At 25.4% G+C, this 20,847-nt stretch overlaps 1 protein-coding gene across 2 annotated transcripts; it reads right to left on the reverse strand.

Annotated features, from left to right (window-relative positions):
• Positions 1 to 12: 12 nt before the first annotated feature.
• Positions 13 to 20,847, reverse strand: LOC113561022 (eIF-2-alpha kinase activator GCN1). 2 transcript variants are annotated; one of them, XM_026967195.1, is made up of 36 exons: positions 20,726 to 20,743; positions 20,559 to 20,658; positions 20,254 to 20,449; positions 19,880 to 20,041; positions 18,996 to 19,173; positions 18,687 to 18,939; positions 18,439 to 18,617; positions 18,079 to 18,279; positions 17,858 to 18,010; positions 17,535 to 17,706; positions 17,228 to 17,457; positions 17,027 to 17,159; positions 16,811 to 16,935; positions 16,396 to 16,577; positions 16,111 to 16,330; positions 15,376 to 15,709; positions 14,727 to 15,288; positions 13,928 to 14,138; positions 12,126 to 13,011; positions 11,888 to 12,067; positions 11,334 to 11,819; positions 11,106 to 11,245; positions 7,559 to 7,707; positions 7,387 to 7,498; positions 6,844 to 7,262; positions 6,650 to 6,773; positions 6,352 to 6,585; positions 6,031 to 6,294; positions 5,851 to 5,964; positions 3,609 to 4,033; positions 3,327 to 3,538; positions 3,102 to 3,250; positions 2,942 to 3,046; positions 2,655 to 2,870; positions 834 to 851; positions 506 to 731 (listed from the first exon to the last, which is right to left on the reverse strand). In XM_026967195.1, exons 1-36 carry the CDS (start codon positions 20,741 to 20,743, stop codon positions 603 to 605), a joined length of 7,971 nt encoding a protein of 2,656 aa, XP_026822996.1. In that variant the 3' UTR covers positions 506 to 602. The 2 variants fall into 2 exon arrangements, with proteins under 2 accessions (XP_026822997.1, XP_026822996.1); XM_026967196.1 differs by lacking the exon at positions 834 to 851 and having other exon boundaries at positions 13 to 731; positions 20,726 to 20,847.

The following is a 20,847-nucleotide window of genomic DNA, read 5'->3' on the forward strand; positions in this document are numbered from 1 at the left end:
ATTGAGTTGAAAACACCTGCATATAGCATATAGTAGACAAACCACTTGTTACAAAATAAGTCTGCTTAACTTAAAAATCTAGTTAATTTTCATCTTGGTTGGTTTAAAGTATTCCTGTAAATGGTAGGTATTACATGCACATAAATATAAGATAGTTTTGATAATATATCAGTATGATAAATGATTAACATGATCTTAAAACTTGATATTGTTTGCATGTACTCATGATTTTAATATTATACATGTTATTCAAATTCTTTAGTTGGTCAAAAATAAAAATAAAATAACCAAATAAAAAAATTGTACGCCATTTTTATTTAACACATATAAACCCAGACGATAAAAGAAACCTTGATAATGAAATATTTGAATTAAATATTAATTTGATATGATATGAATTATGCCTCAAAAATATATATTTATACATATTGTATTGATGATTTATTTTAATGTTCATGTACATGAAAATACAATGAATTAATTATTGAAATTAAAAGTACAAAAACATGAAAAATAATTATAGTTATTAATATTAATCTGATTATTTTACACACAAAAATTAATGTGGATATATAAATTGATTCATAATAATACATTAAATTTCAAGCAATTAATGTATCATCTAGCTCTTCAATTTTAGTGTCCATTTGAGTTGATACCTTACGTAATACTTTATTTATGACGTCATTTAGTGCTTCACGTGCACCAGTATCCAATAAATTTAAACAAGCCTAAAATAAAAGATATTAAATTATTGTATTAGTATAATACCATTATTTTTAATATATTGTCGAGTGTTAATAATAAGCTATAGCTTATGCACAATCATTTACCTCCATTTCAGGTCCAGGCTGCATATACAAATATGAATGAGTTTAAAATATTTGTATATATAAATAGATAAACAATTTATTAATATTAATATTATTTTTAACAAGTTTAATAACTTTTAATTAATTTAATTAAAGCTTTATTTTTTTATTACATTGAGACTATGGGCGAATAGGCCTTTTTTTGGTATGCTGGAATATTTTAGTAAGGACCCCTAAATGAAAAAATAAACCATTTGCCTCTTTACTTATATTGGAATATTGTAATATTTACTGTGTAATCTGAATATCTCATAAAAATATAAATTAGAAAATGATTAACTTACATACCAGTTATTCAATAGAATGTCTTGTTAGACTTTTTTTATTATTTCATGGTCCAGGCCTGCTCAGAATATATTTATATGATATATTATTGTCATACATTTTTAGTCAAAGTGATGTAAAGTTAACATAAAAAAAATGAATATATTAGTTAAAATTTTAGTGATTGAGGATTTGGCCTTGGGGGAAGAAGCTATCTATTGATGGAACTTCCTGACATGAATATAAAGGGGGTTAATAATTTAATAGGTCACTATACAAATTTGTTTTAGGTGTCTTCTGACTTTCTGAAGTCACAAGGTATAATAGTAGTAGGGTGGTAGTATTGTGGCAAACAGTTTCTACCCATTCCTTATTATTAGTAAAAAAAAAAGGGTATTATGGTGGGAATGGATAGTCCTAAGATCAGATGATTATGATTGTTGAGTAAAATCGAATGGAAACACTTATAGAATTGAGAGATCTACCAAAATTTGGTAGAAGCATTTAGATTGGAGGAATGTTTGGATTTAATGGATGTCAGATGTTTTGGCAACACCCTCATAACTGGATTCCACCATACGTCCATGTTGATTTGAGGAACAATTTTTATAAGTCATCCAAATTTGAATTTAAAATGTCTTTAAGAAAAACTTGTGTTTATATATTTAAGATAATGTGTAATGGATATTTATACAATTTTAATTACAAAATAGTTTTCTAATTTTGACTATCTTATCATATACGCACTACTGGCAATATTGGGACTGGAGTATGCGCTTTATCATTTGATTGCACTACTGCTCTACCATGTTTAAACATTACCACTCAACAACTATAATATATTTAATTAAGAGTTTAAGACAATCTATTCTCGTAAAAATTGACAATGTTAAAGGTTTTAATGATGAAGAAAATTTCTTATAAAGAAGTTATATCTTATTAAAAATGATTGGAAGTTACCATTATTGTCGTTTCATCATTATTAATAAACATAATTAGAAAAATGATTAGAAAAAATAAAAATACAATAAATAAATAGTTTAATACTTGTGTCGAGTCTTTCAGATATGTATTAAATTTGGTAGTAGAGCGCAATGACAAGAATACAAGATAGCCCTAATTTTTGTTATTTTCTCGGAATTTTTTTTTTATTGATAACCATTGAAAAAATACCACCATTTACATACCCATAAGTAACTCAAAAATATTTTGAAAATTACATCAAGTATAGAAAATACTAATTGAAGCAATTAGTGTAAATTTGGATTTTCTACAGTTATTTATTTTTAAATTACAACAAAATAAGAAAATACATTTTATCAAAAACTGGTTTTGTATAAAAAAATTACTGAAAATACATATAAATAAAAAAGTGGTTCATTGGGAAAATTTCAGTTTTCAGTAAGCCTATCCACCCATGTTTGAGAAGACTACCACAGTTATAATTATTAATATAAATTAAATATTACAACTAAGTTGATCAAAATGTATAGTCATTATTAATAAAATTGGATTTACCTGTAATGTTGCATCACCTTGTTGCAATTTAAGAACAGAAACTAGAGCTATTTCACTATTAGATTTGACGTAACAATTTTTTTCTTTAGTTCCATTTACTAACATTGGTATGGTTGCTTTTTGAAATTCTGGAGATAAGGTTATACCAGATTTTCCTAAATATGAACAAATATGTGCCACTAATTGTTTAACTTCATTACTGGATTGATTCATCAACTATAATTTAATATTTAAAATAATATATAATATACCATTGTGATGTTAAAAATTGTTTTTTTTTTACATACTCTGGTAAATGGACCTAAAAGCTGTGATGGTATTATTGTACGAATATTCATTAAATGTAAAAATAAATATCCGCAACTTCGAACTCCATTCATTGCAATAGAAATCTAAAAATTTCAAATGTTTTTGTAAAATTTAAATTACAAAAAAATTATTTGTTACCTTATCAGCTTGTAAGTGACATAAAATTGTTTTTATAATTTTATCACTATATAATGAACTGAAAACTGAATCAGGGGATTCTTTAAGAGCAACAAACAAAGCTGAACTTCTTCCATGTCTCAATATTGGATCTAGTGAAGGATCATCAACTGTTGAAAAATTGATTAAAATTATATTTTTTATGGAATAAAATAACAATAATAAATTTTGATAAGGTATACTAACTCAAAATATGATCATTTAAAGCAACATTTAATTGTTCGGGAGATAACCATTTACATAAAGCACCAAGACAACCAGCAGTACCACTTCTTATAGTATCTTCTGGATTCCCGAGTCCTTCTCTTAAAGTCATAAATACAGTTCTACGAACTTGATCTGACATCTTATCACCAGCTGGTGAAATAACACCACGTAAAGCTTGAAGCATTGTTTCTCTAATGAAGAGAAATCAAAAAGAACATTAACTAAATATTTTTTTACAATGTGTATTATTGTTTTAATTACTTTATGGTAATATCCTCTGAATTTTTTACACCAGAATGTAGGTCAACAAAAATTGTTTCAGTGCGAGAATGTACAACAATTAGATGGCTCAAAGCGTTGGCTGCTTTAAGCCTAACTTGTCTATTTGGGTCTTGTAATGATTTCAAAAATGTTGTTTGCAACTGGGGTAAAAACTGTTTTAAATTACTACCAGCCTTGGCTAATAATAAAGCAACTGTTTCTAAGATTGCTGATTTAATGTTCCACGTATACCGTTCATTTAAAATACGAATGAGAGGTCCAGTCATATTTAATACAGGAGACGTTAATCCTTCCTTTGCAGCTACTTTTACAACTTCGCCCCAACCTTGAGCTGCTTGCTCTTTGATTTCTGGACTACCATTAAGAATTGCTTCCCTAAATATTGGTACAAATGGATCAGCCCCCTATAAATAAAGATATTAAAGGTTAAATATTGAACAAAATAAATGTAAAAATAAAATTAACCATTACTAAAACAATTAAAAAAAGAGAATTTTTATCATACAAAATTTGTTTTTAAAATTTTTATGGTATAAAAATTATTGTCAGATATGTTTTACAGTAAATACAAGTCACATTTTAAGCGTGGTATTGGTGATTTTGTGTTATGAGCAACGAGATAACCTATCCACGGTAGGCGAGAGTAGTCAGCCCCTCAGAATCTCACCGACCGTAGACGGTTACCTTGTTGCTCATAACGCGCAATCGCCAATAGTAATGTTACACTGTTCATTATTCTGTATCTAAAATATAGACATAATATTTATTTTGTTTTTATACAATTAAAATAATTTGAAAAAAAATAAAATATTAATTTAATGTATAAGTTACAATACTACATTTGTTTATATTATTTTCAAAGCTATAAATATTATTTTGGGGTAGTTTAGGAATAATTCAAAATAAAAATTTGAAAAATAGAATTGGTAAAAAAATAGTTTACTTGCACCAGGATAGTTTAAAAATATTATAATTTATTATTTTAAACAAAAATGACATCTAATAAGTTGTAAACTAATAATATGTGCATTATATAAGAAATATAGATACTACAATTACCTAATGATTTGGAGAATTCACTAAGAAAATATTGAACATCTTTTATTTAAATTATTCAAGAGTATTATTTAATTTAAATTGCTCGAGTGTTTAGAAAATATCACTTTTTTTTATTAATGATTTTTTATTATAATAATAATGATCAAACATAACTAATTTATATTGTGAAAACATACAATTTTACTTTAAATGAATAGATTTTGGTATGCAATTGAGTATAACATTATGGTATGATTATAATATTCTTATGTAAACAAAATGCTTCACCAATCTGAAATTTTTAATATAGTTCTTGGCAGTTATTTTATATATATATTTTTTTAAATCACAGAAATTACATATACATATCTAAGTTTATTTACTATCTGTGTATAAGTAAGCTTTTCATATTCACTTTATTTTGTTATTCCATTTTTGTAAGTGTTAGCTTTAAGAAAATGGATTGAACATAGTTTTCTAAGCCTATCTTTTTCTATTTTGATCATATAATGATTAAAATGTGTATGATTTATTATACTGTTTATATTATATTATTTCTTAGTACATAGATATTAATTGTTATTTATAATTATAATGTTATATATACTAATATACCTTGTATTGATAAAAAATAGGTATACTAATTATTTGTTTTTATAAATCAACTATAATCTTGATAAATCGAAAACCTAGAGAAATTGAAATAAATGCTGTTCCCTTGTAAAAACTTTGATTAATCAAATAAAAAACTATAAATAACTCAAACATTCAGTCATCAAAATATAGATGGATAATGAGTAATGACAATTACTTATTGTTTGTTATTACAACCATTTTTCTAATTATTTGATTGGTTGACCTAACCTGATCATTTTTATTGTTTTATTTGGTTCCAAGCGTATAGTTAAGTATTATAAATTCAAAAACACCAATAGTGAAAATAATAATAAAATATACTGTAATTTATGTATAATAATAAATAATGATAATATATTTTACATTTAAAACCTTGATAAGTCAAAAAAATTGTGTTTTGAAAATGTTTGACTTATCGAGGTTTTACTGTACTTATACCTTATATTGTGATCTTAAGACATTTATTTATTTTAGGTTTATAGTCCATTAAGAATTCTAATATCCTGATAGAAATATAACTTTTTTTTATAAATAGTATTTAACTTACTTTAGGTATACAAAAACCTGGAAGATATTCTAAATGCTTGAAATCACTCATCACAAATTTTATAGCTTGACGTATTTCAAATACTAAATGATTACTTTGTTTTGTATCGACAGACTAAAATAAGTAAAAAATATATAATCCATAAAGAATGAGAATAAAATAAATTATACAATAATATACTTTGCAAACAGCATTCAAAGCTTCCCAAGCTAATTGTAAATTTTTCTCATCTTGATCTTTGAATTGATAAATTATTCCATGTAAAAGTTTAGGAACATATGAACTATAATCTGCTTTAGTATGTGTGCAAAAAGCAGCCAATAATTGTAATGCTGATTGTTTTTGAGAAACATTTTCTGCTTGTGTTGCATCTAATAGTAAATCAACCATAGTTCCAGCATCATCACAAACTGCTAGCACAACAGCTTGACAATATACTAGTTCCTAATAAAATAATTTTACTGATAAAATTAATTTAATAAATAATAACAATTACTTTACCTCAGCAGCTGATTCAGTTTTAGATAGAGCAGTTAATAAGGCAGGTAATATTTTATGTAAATATTTATTAAGAGCTTCTCCAGCGACAGAGGCTAAAATTGATAAAGCTTTTGTATTAATAGGTGGTTGAGTCAATTGAGGTATTAAATATGGCAAAACTACTCGGGATTTAACAGCCATTACTTGGCGTAACCCATCTAAAGTTCTCTCTGCAATTTCTGAATCTGGATTATTCTATAAAAAAATTTTTTATTTAGATAATCAATATTTATATTGTTATCTTAGTTATATTACATACCAAATTATTTAACATAGATGGTAAAATATCATCTAATGCTCGATGTCCCACGGTTGAATGTAGGCTATCAAATGTTTTAGCAGCAGCTTGTCTTACAGATGGTAAAGGATCAGCTAATGCTCGACTATATACACAAATTAATATAATTGATTTTTATAAAAAGCAAATACTTTTTAAGTCTTATAAACAATTACCTGACAGTAGGCACCAAGCTATCTACAAAGGTCAATACCATATCTCTACTAGTAGACGCCATAATTTCTGACAAACCAATACAAACTCCTTGACGTTGATCAGCTTGTTCAGACTCAAGACCTCTTTCTAAAATTGGAATTATATCTGGTAGTACACGTTCTCCTAGTTTTCTTACTAGATCTCCTAAAGTTCTTGCAGCTACTTGTCTTTTATCAAAACTAGTACTAGCTAAGCATCCCAATAGTAGTGTAAATAATGTTGGCAATATTTCTCTTAAAGTACGTGGAGTATTAGTGACAACTACTTTCCATACATGTAATGCTGCTTGGCGTACCATTAATGCAACATCAGAACGACCCATGTATAAACCAGCTAATACTCGGTTACGTCTTTCTGCTCCCAAAGTGCCAATAATAGCCTTAAAAAAATTGAAATCAATTTTGTCAAGTGTTAGGTTTCAAAATAATTATTAATAAATATAATATTGATAACTAATATTAAAAACAAATTTTCAATTATTTTGGTCATAAAAATCCACAAACCTTGTGAGAATGTTCTGTGCCAAAATTATCGTCATCACTAGCCGTTTCTGTACTCATTTTACCAGATACACCAGATATTCGGTACAATAGATCACCAAGTAATTGAACAGAACTATAAAATAAAATAAAAATATAAATAGATTAAACTAGGAAATAAATATAATAATTTTACCTAAATCTGATACGCCAATTATCATCAAATAAACCACGTTCAAGTTCAGGTAAGAGTAATTGTATTGCAGATTCAGCATACATATTAACAATTCGTTGACCTGCTTTTAACGCAGTTTCCCGAACAAATTCATTTTCATCTGCTAAAGCCTAAAATTATTAATCAAAAAATGTTATGATTTTATTAAATTTCTAAATTTTTTTTTAATTTCAACACCAAATTTATTAATGAAGCACTAACAACAATATGTATTCTCATATTAATGTATAAATTAAAGAGTAACAGAAAAATTACTAATATATAAAATTATAAAAATAATTAAGACATAATTTTTATTCTTATAAATATATATTTTAAACTAGCAGGGGTTACCCGGTCTTCGCCCAGGCCAGATATTTTAGTTATACTTATTGACCGTCAGTTGCTAATTATAATAATATATTATTATGATAGCCCGGGTCGTGACTACAATAATTTAAAGAAGAAAAATTTTTTTTTAATATACTTGATTTTAAATATAATGATTTTCCATTCTAAAAATTCGTAACAAAAATTAAAGTAGGTAGTAAAAGAAGTTGAAAATTACGTAGTCTTCAATTAATATAATAAATATAATCTACAAATCTTTAATTTATATTTTTAGAAGAAGATGGTTTTGGTCTTCTGTTTTTTTCTGCTGTATCATATTTCAACGAGTACCATTCTTAGAAACTGAAAATTTTAGCAATAATAATTAATAAATTTACCGAATATCATGAATTAATATTATACAAATAATTACCCTATTACATGTAATAGTCAATGGCCTGAGATAACAGAATAACTATTACTCCATCAGAAACCAAGAGATCGATATGATGTAATAGCAAGAGTATTTAAATTGAAATTGAAAAAATTAATGGATTTAATAACAAAAAGTAATATTTTTGGTGAAGTTTGATCATGGGTAATTCAATAGAATGGCAAAAAAGAGGATTACCACATGCTCACATTTTGCTATGGTTAAAAAGTAAACTTCATCCCAATCAAATCAAATTGATGATTTCATTTCAGTCGAGTTACCAGATCCAGAGAAAGATTTTGAATTGTTTGAAATTGTAAAATAACACATGATACATGGACCATGTGGGAAATGGAATCCATTGATACGTTATATGAAAAATGGCAAATACAAATTTAATTATCCTCAAAAATTGATAGATGAAACCAGGACTAATTCTAAAGGATATCCATTGTATAGAAGGAGTACAACAAATGGTGGTTTTAAAACTAACATAAAAATGAAAATAATGCTTGGGAAATATAAAACAATCGAAATAGATAACAGGTGGATTGTACCCTACTGTCCACTTATTTTAAAACTGCTAAAAGGACATATTAATACTGAAATATGTATGTAGATTATTTCAATTAAATATATATAAAATATATTATTAACAAAGGTGATCAAGCAATGTTTACGATAGAAAATAATAATAAAAATGAAATTGAAGACTATCAATCTGGAAGATGTATAAATAGTAACAAAGCAATATAACGAATTTTAGGTATCCATGAGCGGTATCTCAACATAGTTCATCTCTCTGTACACCTAGAAAATGAACGTGTTTACTTCTCATATAAGAATGTTGAAAAAAAGCAAAAACACCACCAGAAACAATATTAACAACATTTTTCAAATTATGCCAAGCTGTTCATTTCATCAAGACGTTGTAATATTAAGAAAATTTCAAAATATTATACATGGGATAATTCAGCCAAACAGTTTAATATTAGAAAACAAGGAATTCCGGTCAGTGAACATTTAAACATATTTAAAGTTGATACGATGAGTCGAAGGTATACGATACATCCAAGTACTCCCGAATATTTTTTCTAAGAATCTTATTATATAATGTGCATGGGCCAACATAAGAAATATTGATGGGATGATATATGAAACATACAGACAAGCATGCGAACGACTTGGTTTGCTCAGAAAAGATTAACACTGGGATGATAATTGTGGTATGAATTACACAGAGAAATCTTTAATAAAGCTCTTACAATCATAGAGGATGCATGTTTGTTAATATCTGGTAAACATTTAAATCAATGAGGATTCACTTTAACGGATCAAATACAAAATATTTCCCACAAAATCGAAATTGAACCAAAGTTTCTAAACTAAGACTTAGTGATTGAGGCTGTCGACAATAACAAGCTGTAATGATTACTTTGCTATAGAATATAGACTATAGCAGTGGTTCCCAACCTTTTTAGTTGTGAGTAACACTATTTATGTAAAAAAATCTTTGAGGCCCACTTATGATAATAGTACACCTAATTACGTGTATATATAATATGTATAATAATATTAGGTATACAGAGTGATTCTTTTATCATAAAACACTCATTATTTCAAAAAGTATTCATGTTTTTGAAAACATTTTTTGAAATAGTTTCAAGTTATTAAAAAAAACAACGCTTTTATTAAAAAAATTATATTCTTAAATATTTTTTTAAATTTTTTACTTTTTTGAATGACAACATAGTTTAATTTCATATTCCAAAGCAGAATAATTTTCTGGGTATTTTATATTGTTTAGTATGTAAAAAAATATTTTTAAAATATGAATACTTATTGAAATAATGAGTGTTTTATGATAAAAGAATCACCCCGTATAATAAAAATATACAATATTATTTTAAATAAATATGTTATTAATGTTAATATTATATGGTCTACAGCCCAGTTCTACGCTGCCCACAGACCATGGGTTGGTAACCGCTGGATTATAGTCTTATAATTGTTGCAAGCAGCAGTAATACTAGTCGTAGCTTTAAAACTGTACTTTTAGCCATACAAAAATGCAGTTATAATAAAATGAAAAAATAATTTCTAATATTTAGATATATATTTTTTTGCTGTTTTAAATTATTATCTTTATGGTTTTCTTACAATTTTAACTTATAAAAGTATAAAATTATCTTATAGGTTATAGAGTATAACATGCAATAAAATATTAATCAATAATTAGGATTTTATATTAATTTTTCATACAATTAAAAATCAATTACCAATTCAATCAATAAATACACTGATCAATTTTTTAAATTTCTATATATACTAAAATAACTGGATTTTGTTTTGTTTAGTGACCTAATGACTATTTGAACTTATCAAACCAAAGATTTGTAAAAGTATATTGTAAATAGTTTTTTAAATAATGTTAAGATTAACTAAGTTATAGATATGAGAATAAAGTGTACACAGTATTTTAAAAACTCAAAATATTTTTATCATTTTATAAAAACCTAAATACTCTAAAAAATAAATTAAAATGTATCTATGTAGTCATTCAAATAAATAAAACTTTACAAATTATAGCAATAAAACATTTTAACAACTGATTTTCCTTTTTGAAAATATTGTATTGTAATGACTTCAAATTATGTAAAAAAATATTTTCAAAATAATGAGAATATTATATTAAAAAACCACTGTATAAGTATTCTATCTATTATTTATGGGAACAAAGATTTTTGATACAATTTTTTTACTTACTTTTAATATAGGTGTAATAATTTGATTTATATATGGAATGAAGTCATCATTAAATACACCTGGCATATATATGAACATCATGATATAGCCATCTTTAACTTGAGGGGCTATATCCGTACGTTCTGCGGTTGCAATAATTTCTATACATAAAAAAAAAAATAATACTCAAAAATTATAAATTATTAAATTAAATTCAAATTAGTATTAAAAATGAATACTATAACATGCCTGGCATCAAACTATGTAACTTATTTACACCAAGTCCACCAACAACTTCACTCAGACCTTGAGCAGCACCTGACCTATCTACTGAACTAGCTTCTGAAGTAAGAGTTTGCATTAACCAAGGTAATAAATCCTGGAAACTTGTTTCACCCATTCCTCGAACCATAGCCCCAAGAGCACGAGCAGAAACTGTCCGAACTTCTGGAACTGGGTCCAATAATGAATTTTTTAGGCCTGGTATAATATTTGGCAAATATGGTGTCAAATCTTTTTGATCAGTCAATGAATACATATTTCCAATAATTTGAGCAGCCATTTTTCTCGTTTCAGTTGAGCGATCTATAAACGCCCGTTGTACTACAGGCATAATTAAAGCAAGTGATGGAGCATCAATGAAATGAACAAATTTAGTATTCAACAAAATTTGTAAGCAAGGAGCAGTCTTATTTGATGGATTTTGTAGAGCTTCAAGAAGAACAGGTACAATAGCTAAAAACAAGTTTTTTTTTGTAAGTTTAATTCAAAAAATAAATCAAATAAATGCATCAGAAAATTACCTTGAATTTCTGGATTTCGTATAACTGAACCAATAACTTTTAAAGCTTGGGCTCCAGCTTCTTGAACACTAATATGAGAGTCACTTAAAACCTCTATTAATTTTGGTACAATACTTGGTAAACAGGATGATAGTTGTTTAGGTGCACAGTATGCCATTGCTCCTAACAACTCAATTGAACCTAATAATCAAATAATAAAATTATATTTGTTGAATAAGAACAAATAAATTTATCTTACCAGTTTTTGTTCTCCAAGAATCTCCTTCCAAAGCATTCAATAATGATGGTAAAATTAATTTAACACCATGGGCTGATAACTTGCTCATTATTGCTTTTGAACAATCATAAGTAGCTGTTCGTACATACTCACTATTGTCACCAAAACATGATAATAAATGTGGTAAAACATGAACAATATATGGTTCAAATAATCGGCCTAACGTTGAACATAACATTTCAAATGCAAATAATGCACCTTCACGCTTTTTATAATTTTTCTTATCTTGAATAGCTTCAGTTAAAGTGCTCATAATATCATACTGTTTTAAACTTAGAATACCAAGACCTTTAATGACGCCAGCAATTCCATGAGCAGCACCTTTACGTTCTCCAAATGATGCAGAATTGAAAAGGCGTGTTAAAAGTTTCTTTAATATAGCTGATGCATCATCTTTGACCAATGACATAAGGGGTGATAAACAATTGGCTACTGCCTCTTGAACTTCTTGAGATGGAGTAGATAATGCTTCAAGTAATCTATTAGTGATCGGTTTTAATTTGGGATCATCAGAATCTAAATGTTTTGCTAAATTTCCCATGCACACAACAACACCTAATCTTACATTATCAAAACTTTCAGAAGAAGTTGCTTTTTTTAAAAACTTCTCAAATATGTTCATTAAACGATCAACATTATTTTTTCCATGTAAATTTACTACAGCTACTGCGGCTTTAAGCATATGCTCTCTTACAACATTATTCCTATCATCCAAACTTGTTGAAACAAAAAAGTTTACTAATTGTATCACCATATCATCACTTAATAATAATGACAACTGTTCCAATGCCATAGCTACACCAACTCGACCTTGCCAATCATCTAATTCTATACCATCTTCTGGTTTCTAAAACAGAAAAATTATATTTAACAGTTTAAATTTAGAAAATAGATTAAGTTTTTGAAACAGTACAACTTAAATTAAATACAACTAAATTAAGTATAAGATTTATTATCAATAAATATTATTTTGCTAAAAGTTAAACCACCATATTAATTTATATTTATTCTTGTAACAAGAATATACAATGGAATAGAGTATAAGATTTACTAACAAAGCAAGCTAACTTTAAAGATATTCATATACAGATAAATCAATAACATTAAAATTGAAAACATACTGAGAAAAACCTTTATACTGGGGATAAATGTATATGATTAAGTTTAGTTTTATTTTCAAATTTAATAAGAAAATAGTAAGTAAATAATCAATAATCTTTAAAGCTGAATTTTCGTCCTAAGTATTAGTATACTATTTCAAAATAAAAACTATTATATGAAAGTGTGTTGATGATAAGAAGTATTATAAAATTCATTGAAAAATAACCATACATATTATTTACCAAAGGTAAGTCTCATGAAATCATTGAGAAAAATATGACATTTCTTAATACTTTTTAGTAATTAATATAAATAGATTTGAAATGTTAAACACAGTAAACATCAATCTCTAATCTATAAATAAAAAACAGCAAGATAGGGGCAAAATCTTTTTAAGATGGATAAATCATTGATTAAAGGAAAGGGGATCTAATGTTATTGGAATGAGTAGAATATAGATGTTGGGATAAAAAAAAATTAAATCCTAAAGAGAGCCCTGGAAAAAATTTGTTGTCAAGTCAATTTTATGTAGCAAAAAAATAATGTGTAAACATTTTTTGAAAAAACTAAAATTAAATTGTATGTTTATCGGGGATTAATAAATTTTTTTAAATCGTCATAACTTCCCACCTGGAGCCTTTAAATTAATATTTAAAACTTACCATAATTTTACTGTTATACAAAGTAAGCAATTTTTTTAATGCAATATTTGTGGAATTTATAGGAGAGTCTTTTAAAAGTGAAAAAAGAGCAATAGACACAGCCTTTTGTACATCAGCAACTGGATGAACAACGTCTTCTAAAACACTTTCTAAAAGTCCATTAATTTTAATTTCCAACTTTGAAGATTCCCATAATTCATTTGCTAATTCCCTAGTAACAAAAATGCACAATAACAAATTTACAATCAGAATAATATAAATATACTGGATAATTATTTTATCAAGCAACTCATCATGTCAAAATCTATTAATGTTATTGAAACATTTTTTTTACATAATTTCTAGTTAAAATTAAACAATATTTTTTATTCTAATCTTTTTTTAAATTTTTTACTTTTTTGAATGACAACATATATTTTAAATTGCATATTCTGAAGCAGAATTTTTTTTTTTTGAGTAATTCAATACATACAAATCAAAATTCAACAAAGGGGTTTACTTACAAGTATTTAAATTTTAGGTAAGCAAAATAGTAGACCAACATTTTGCAGGGTATCTTTAAATTTTATATTTTTATGAATCTAATACTATGAAAAATATTTTGTTTCAGAATATGAAATTAAAAATATATGTTATCTATAAAAAAATAAATAAAATGTTTTACTTTATCTGGAAATAATGTAAAAAAAATATTTTTAAAAACAAAAATTAAATTAAATATTGAGTGTTGTTTACTAAAAAAATCATTCTGTTTATATATATATTTTTTTCAATCTTATTATAGTATTGATAATCATACCTATTTTCTTCATAAATGTCAAATTTAGTAATCCATATTCTTTTAGTTATTCTTAATATGATTTGATTATCTTTTTTTGATGTTGGAAATGCATCTACCACTTTCTGTAAAGCTTTAATAGTTGTATATCTTACATTACGAGATGGATTCTGAAGTGCTGATAATAAGCATAAAATTTCATCACGGCTAGCTGGATCACATTTCTCGTTAGTAGAGCAACTATCAGCAACCGATAGAAATGCTAAAACAGCTTTGTCTTGAAGAGTGCCTGTTGTACGACTAATTATTTCAGCCAAAAGTTGAAACATTTCAATACGTGGTAAAAATTTAGGTCGTTGAAGATCTGAATTGCTTTTAGCTTTTGAAGTTGCTTTGGGACGAACAGTAGATTGATTTTTTATTAATAATAAACAATCGTAAACCAATTCATGATCAAAAGGTAAATCCAACATAACAGCTCTGATCAATGTGAAGGAATAACAAAAAGACGGGGACGTAAATTCTTGTCCTTCCTTTTTAGTTAAATCACAAAATAAATTAACAATCCTAATTGTTGCTGTTTCTAATAAACATGTTAAAAATGAAAAGTATAAATATTATTAAAAGAAAATTTTAATTGATTCTCAATTATCTTTGTTATTTAACTTACCAATATCTTCCTTTAACCAAGCATCATCAATTATACATTTTGGCTTTAATTTTCTAAGAGTATAATAAGCTATAGCTTTGATTTGAGAATTTGATAATTTAATGCGATCATTATTAACTTTGGATACAACTTTAGTTTTTTTTGTTTCATCAGCATTAAAAGCACAGAAAGCTAAGTCTATAAATATTTTTTTTAGGTGTGGTGCAGCTACAATTGATTGTAAATTTGAGATGATTCCTGGTATCAAATATCTCAATGACTGAGAAACTAAGAGAGAGTTTCCAGCAATAATTCCTTTCATCATTGAAACCAAAGTCAATATTTCATCATTCATCTACAAAACAAAATACAAATTATCAAATTTCAAAATGGTTTTAAAAATTGATTGTAATAAAATTAGTGAAATACAAATTGAACAGAGAATTTTAAAATTCATAACTTATTTAATGTTCTTCAATTTAATAATGTTACAAATATAAGTAGTGAAGGTGTAACAACATAAAAAAAAATGATGTTAATCAAATTTATTATGAATAAATATTAGATCATTAGGAGTTTAGTTATTTTTCTTAAATCAGCCAATAACTGTTATTTATGCATTATTATTTACTAAGAATCATATTTTTTTAAGCTATTTTGATTATAAAGAACTGTTAGAGCTATTTTTCTTAATTATATTATCATACATAAATAGCAGATTAAGTTATTTTATATCCACAAAATTTAGATACTTACACTTTTCAATTTATTTCTTATAGTTGCTTCTTTTTCCAATTCCAAAGCTATAGCTTCTTTTTGTTTAGCTGAAAGTTCTGGTTTTTTAAGTTTTCCTTCTTTAATTTTTTTTGCTTCGATTTCTTTTCTTAACATGATTTCTTCTTGTTGTTCTTTATATGAGTAGGCTTTACTTTCTCTTTTCATATTTTTAATATTCATATTATTTTCATTTTCTTTCCTGTGAAGCAAATATAATATTTCATGTCAAATTAAGTATAATTAGTTAATACTCATTAACATTACTCTGCTAATATTGATTTATCAAACAATTCTCCTTCTGGATACAAATATATGTTGTACTCAATCTCTGTTATACAAATATATTTATCACATTCTTCTAACTGTAGTTTAACTTTATCAATAATTGCAGGTACAATAGTATCCCCATTCATTCTTGATATAGTACTTAAAACGTTTTCCATACACTAATAACACATTTAAAATTATATAGTACATATTTTATTTAATATAATTGGAACTCTATAATATAAGATATATTATATAAGTATCTACACAATATTCATTATCATTTAATCAAATTAAATTTATAATTTATGTAATATAATATTACGGAGAGTGAAAACTTAACACATATTAATTAATAATTAACAAAGTCAAGCGTATTCAATGTATAGAATACTTAAAGAAATTTACTTACTTTGGTAGGTAAATAATCATCTATCAGAAGTTTTATAAGTTTTTTTTCATACAATCTGATGAAAACTGATGGCTTTAGTTGGAAACGATTAACTATTTTTATCCAGAGATCTGGAGCGTATGATTCTACAAATAAATTTAATAACAATATAAGCTATAAAAATACATAAGAGGTAAAAACTATCAAATTAAAAAGTATGTAAGTAGGTATTTATACCAATTAAAGGATGATGTGAAGGTTTCAATGATTCAAAAGCCAAGATTTTTTGATCTTCTTCTCCAATATTACTATTTTGGCATAATATGAGAATAGTTTCTACTAAGTGTTTAGGATTAATTTCTAAATCATTCTATTGTAAATAAAACAATAGGTTATTGAGTTATTACATACAAACGATAGGAATAAATAATAATATACTTTGCATTCCAGAAATTTTGTAGTAGCATTCAATAGTGAAGCGGCTAATTTAGACCCTCCAGGCAATGACACAGCTTTTAAAACATTTTTTTTAGATTGTATCCGGACTGATGATTTAATTGACATAAGACTCACAATTATTGATCTTAAATAGGGTTCAATAGGACCATTAATTTGATCATACTTCATGGCTAATACTAGCAAACTGAACATGCATATTTTATTTAACACTAAATTTAAAACAAATTATACAATAATTATAATATAAATCCAATAATATTGCAATTAAATAATATAGAAAACATACCATCATCTGTAAACTGAAATAAAAATTTTTCATTTAAAAATAAAGCTTTATCTGAATTGAGAACCACATTCCATAAGGGAGTAAACCCAATTTCATTATTTAATTTTGGGTCTTCATTTACGATTAGTAATAACAAATATGCAGCATACAAAGCTTCTGTCACAATTGAAGCCTAAAAAGTAAGACATAAGATTCAACAAATATATATAATTATATAAAGAAATCTGTTTAGTTTTCAAATAGAACTATAGAAAATATATTAATATTCATAAATATCTTCAATCTTATTAGATTTTGGGATAATAATATATAATTTTACATACTTGAGACGACTGAGAACATTTTTCAACACATTTCAATAATAATGGAATGATATCAACTGCATATGTTGAATATTTGTCTTTGAAAATTTTTGTCATACAATCCATATACGATAATTTTACAGATAAAACAGATGATTTTTTATCGTACCCTTTCTAAACAATTTTATGATATATAATATATTTTATTCAAAATGTATTTTATATGTTTAATAAATAATTACAATAAACCATGTGATTAAAGCCTTTGGTATCCTTTTTTTCAAATTTGAACTCCAAAGAGTCAAAATTTGGATAGCATTTACCAATGTTTTTTCATGTATTTCATTATCTAATACTTTGATTAATTGATCGATGACTGATTCGGCTAATTTTTGAGAGTTATCATCATTAGTTACTGTGTTATAACTAAAATTTCCTATAGCCTGAAAATTTATAATATTTTAAAAATGTAAATATTATAAAATAATGTACCTTGTTAAAGAAACATTACAATTTATCTGCAGTTATGTAGTCATGTAGTAAAATAATTAATTATAAATATATATATATATATATATATATATGTATTAGTTTATTATTACTTGAAGAATATTAATTTTTTGTTCTGATGTACTTAATTTTCCTTCAGAACCATGATAAATATTGAATAGGAAATTCAATATATTAGAAATCACAGTTGAATCACTGCATTTTAAAGCCAATTGTTTACATAAATAAGCAGATTCAATCCTAGCTTTTTCATTTTGAGAATAAATATTAGCTAAAATTAAAAATAAATAGATTACAATAAAGGAAAAATTAAATCTAATTTGAAACAAGTAATTTATACCAGAAAATCCTTTAGTTATTTCAATAGCATTAGCACTTAAATCAAATGTTATACTAGAAATAACTGTAGCAATGCATTCCAATATTACTTCAGGATTACGAAGCATAGATTTTAAAATGGGAGGTAATAGTTTTGATTTGAACACATCGCTTGAAACTAAGTTAATAGTAAAAGAACATTGTCTAATAAATTCTTGCTCTGGTCGTGTTTTGCTAGCAATGCCTTCTTTTATAAATACTTCCAAAAATGGTTCCTTAAATAACAATGAATTAATACCAACATTATAAATTATTATACATTTAAAAATACTTTATATTTGTTAGCCAGGATCATATCAGTCGATGCCATTGATTTAAGTAAATATGATTCAATGACCAGTAAGTAAGGTTTAGAATTAATTTTTTTTAAACATTCTCCGTAATATTCTAATGTACTTTTGTCACTTATCCAAATATCATTCATTGCATTAAATGTTTTTGAACATAATCTAAAAATTTAATAAAATTCATTATTTAACAATTATACAAATTTAGGGAAAAAAAGACCCGTACCAGCTAAATACATTATTTGTTATTTTATTATGATTTACATAATTAAATGTAATCATTAGTCATTACATTTATCTGTGTAACACTTCTTTAGTATATTTATATATATTTATACATATAGCTGAAATTTGCATTTAGCATTGTCAATAATATTGTCATTTATACCTACATAATTTAAAACAATTTCAAGGATAAAAATTTAAAATAATTGTTTATCATTTGTATAATAAAATTAAAAAATGATTATTAATAATAAATTATTTTAATTATATACAAATGACATTTATTTTAATTTGTTATCTTTTCACATTTTTTAAATTATGTAGGTGCAAATGATAAATGGCAATTAATGATAATGTTAAATAAGGTGAGTTACCCTGGCACCCCAAGGTTAAAATTTTGATTTGAAAATTGTTTGGTATTATATTATTTCTTATTTAACAATTTGTAACTATCTATTTTTAGATATGTTAAAAAAATGTTACTATAAATAAATGTAATAATTATATTAAATTATGTAAATTATAATAAAATAACGAATAATGTATTTAGCTGGTACGAGGCTTTTATTTCCGATGAATGTTGTTAAGGTCTTTTTTTTTTCCCGAATACCCAATTATACACGGTTAAAAAAAAATTACTTACTGACTATTTTTTGATATTGCTACTAAATATATTAATATAGCTTGCAGTTCAATTAGCTGTTTCAATTCATTTGCGTGTGAGATGTTATAATCTTTAAATGATACTTTAATAATTATGTTTATGACTTGTAAGATGAAAAAAACTGATTTTGCCAAATTATTCCTATAAAAAACAATTTCTTAAAATGTAAATAAATAATCATTAAAATAAAATATTTAATGTTTTAAATTATATCAAATAAATATCATTACATTTAATAAAAACTTACCATGCTATTGGGAACTTTAAAAGTATAAAGATTAAAAAATATAAAAGATTACGACTTTTGAAATGTGCAGAATGAATGTTATGAAAGACATACATGTAATACTCACGATATATTTAAATGAGGAAATGTATTGACATATTCAGCTAATATTGGAGTAAAATTAATTAAACATGCTTCTGGTTTAGATACCATCAGTACTTTAACAAATTCTTTGAAATATGACTGTGATTTTAGGTCTTGGTAACGACTAAAAACAATTGGCAAAACTTCATTAATACTATTCCATACCTCATTTGAAATATCTGAAATTTATATAATTTATTTAATTATAATTAATTAATAATTATTATGACACTTGTAAGAGATAAAGACAACTACTAAGTACTATTCAAATAATATTTATATATTTACTAGATTTAACAGCATTTGTCACATTTTTAAAAACAAGTTTTCGTTCTTTAATACTGGATGACAAGGCTTTCAAATGAAAGTCCGAAAATTGTTTAGTATTCTATAAAACAAATATAGTTAATTACATTAAATATTTTTAAACATTTATAATTTTTTAATTAACTTACTCCTTTTTGATCAGACATGGTAGAACTATGTCAACTCAAAATTTAAATAACAAAAACCATCATATTAACTTTTAATTCACATATGACAAGTAAACGAAGGTTTGAGGATGTGCCGATGTGCG

This window comes from Rhopalosiphum maidis, chromosome 4 (genome assembly GCF_003676215.2).
Source record: "Rhopalosiphum maidis isolate BTI-1 chromosome 4, ASM367621v3, whole genome shotgun sequence".
In the NCBI taxonomy this organism is placed as follows: domain Eukaryota; kingdom Metazoa; phylum Arthropoda; class Insecta; order Hemiptera; family Aphididae; genus Rhopalosiphum; species Rhopalosiphum maidis.

Bases quoted from the DNA above. Each gene is read 5' to 3' on its own strand.
- LOC113561022 (XM_026967195.1), bottom strand. The intron at 18,280-18,438 runs GTAATAATAAAC...ATAAATTTTCAG, and splicing joins AAAAAATTAATATTCTTCAA to GCTATAGGAAATTTTAGTTA. The intron at 15,289-15,375 runs GTAAGTTAAATA...CATGTTTATTAG, and splicing joins TTGGTTAAAGGAAGATATTG to AAACAGCAACAATTAGGATT.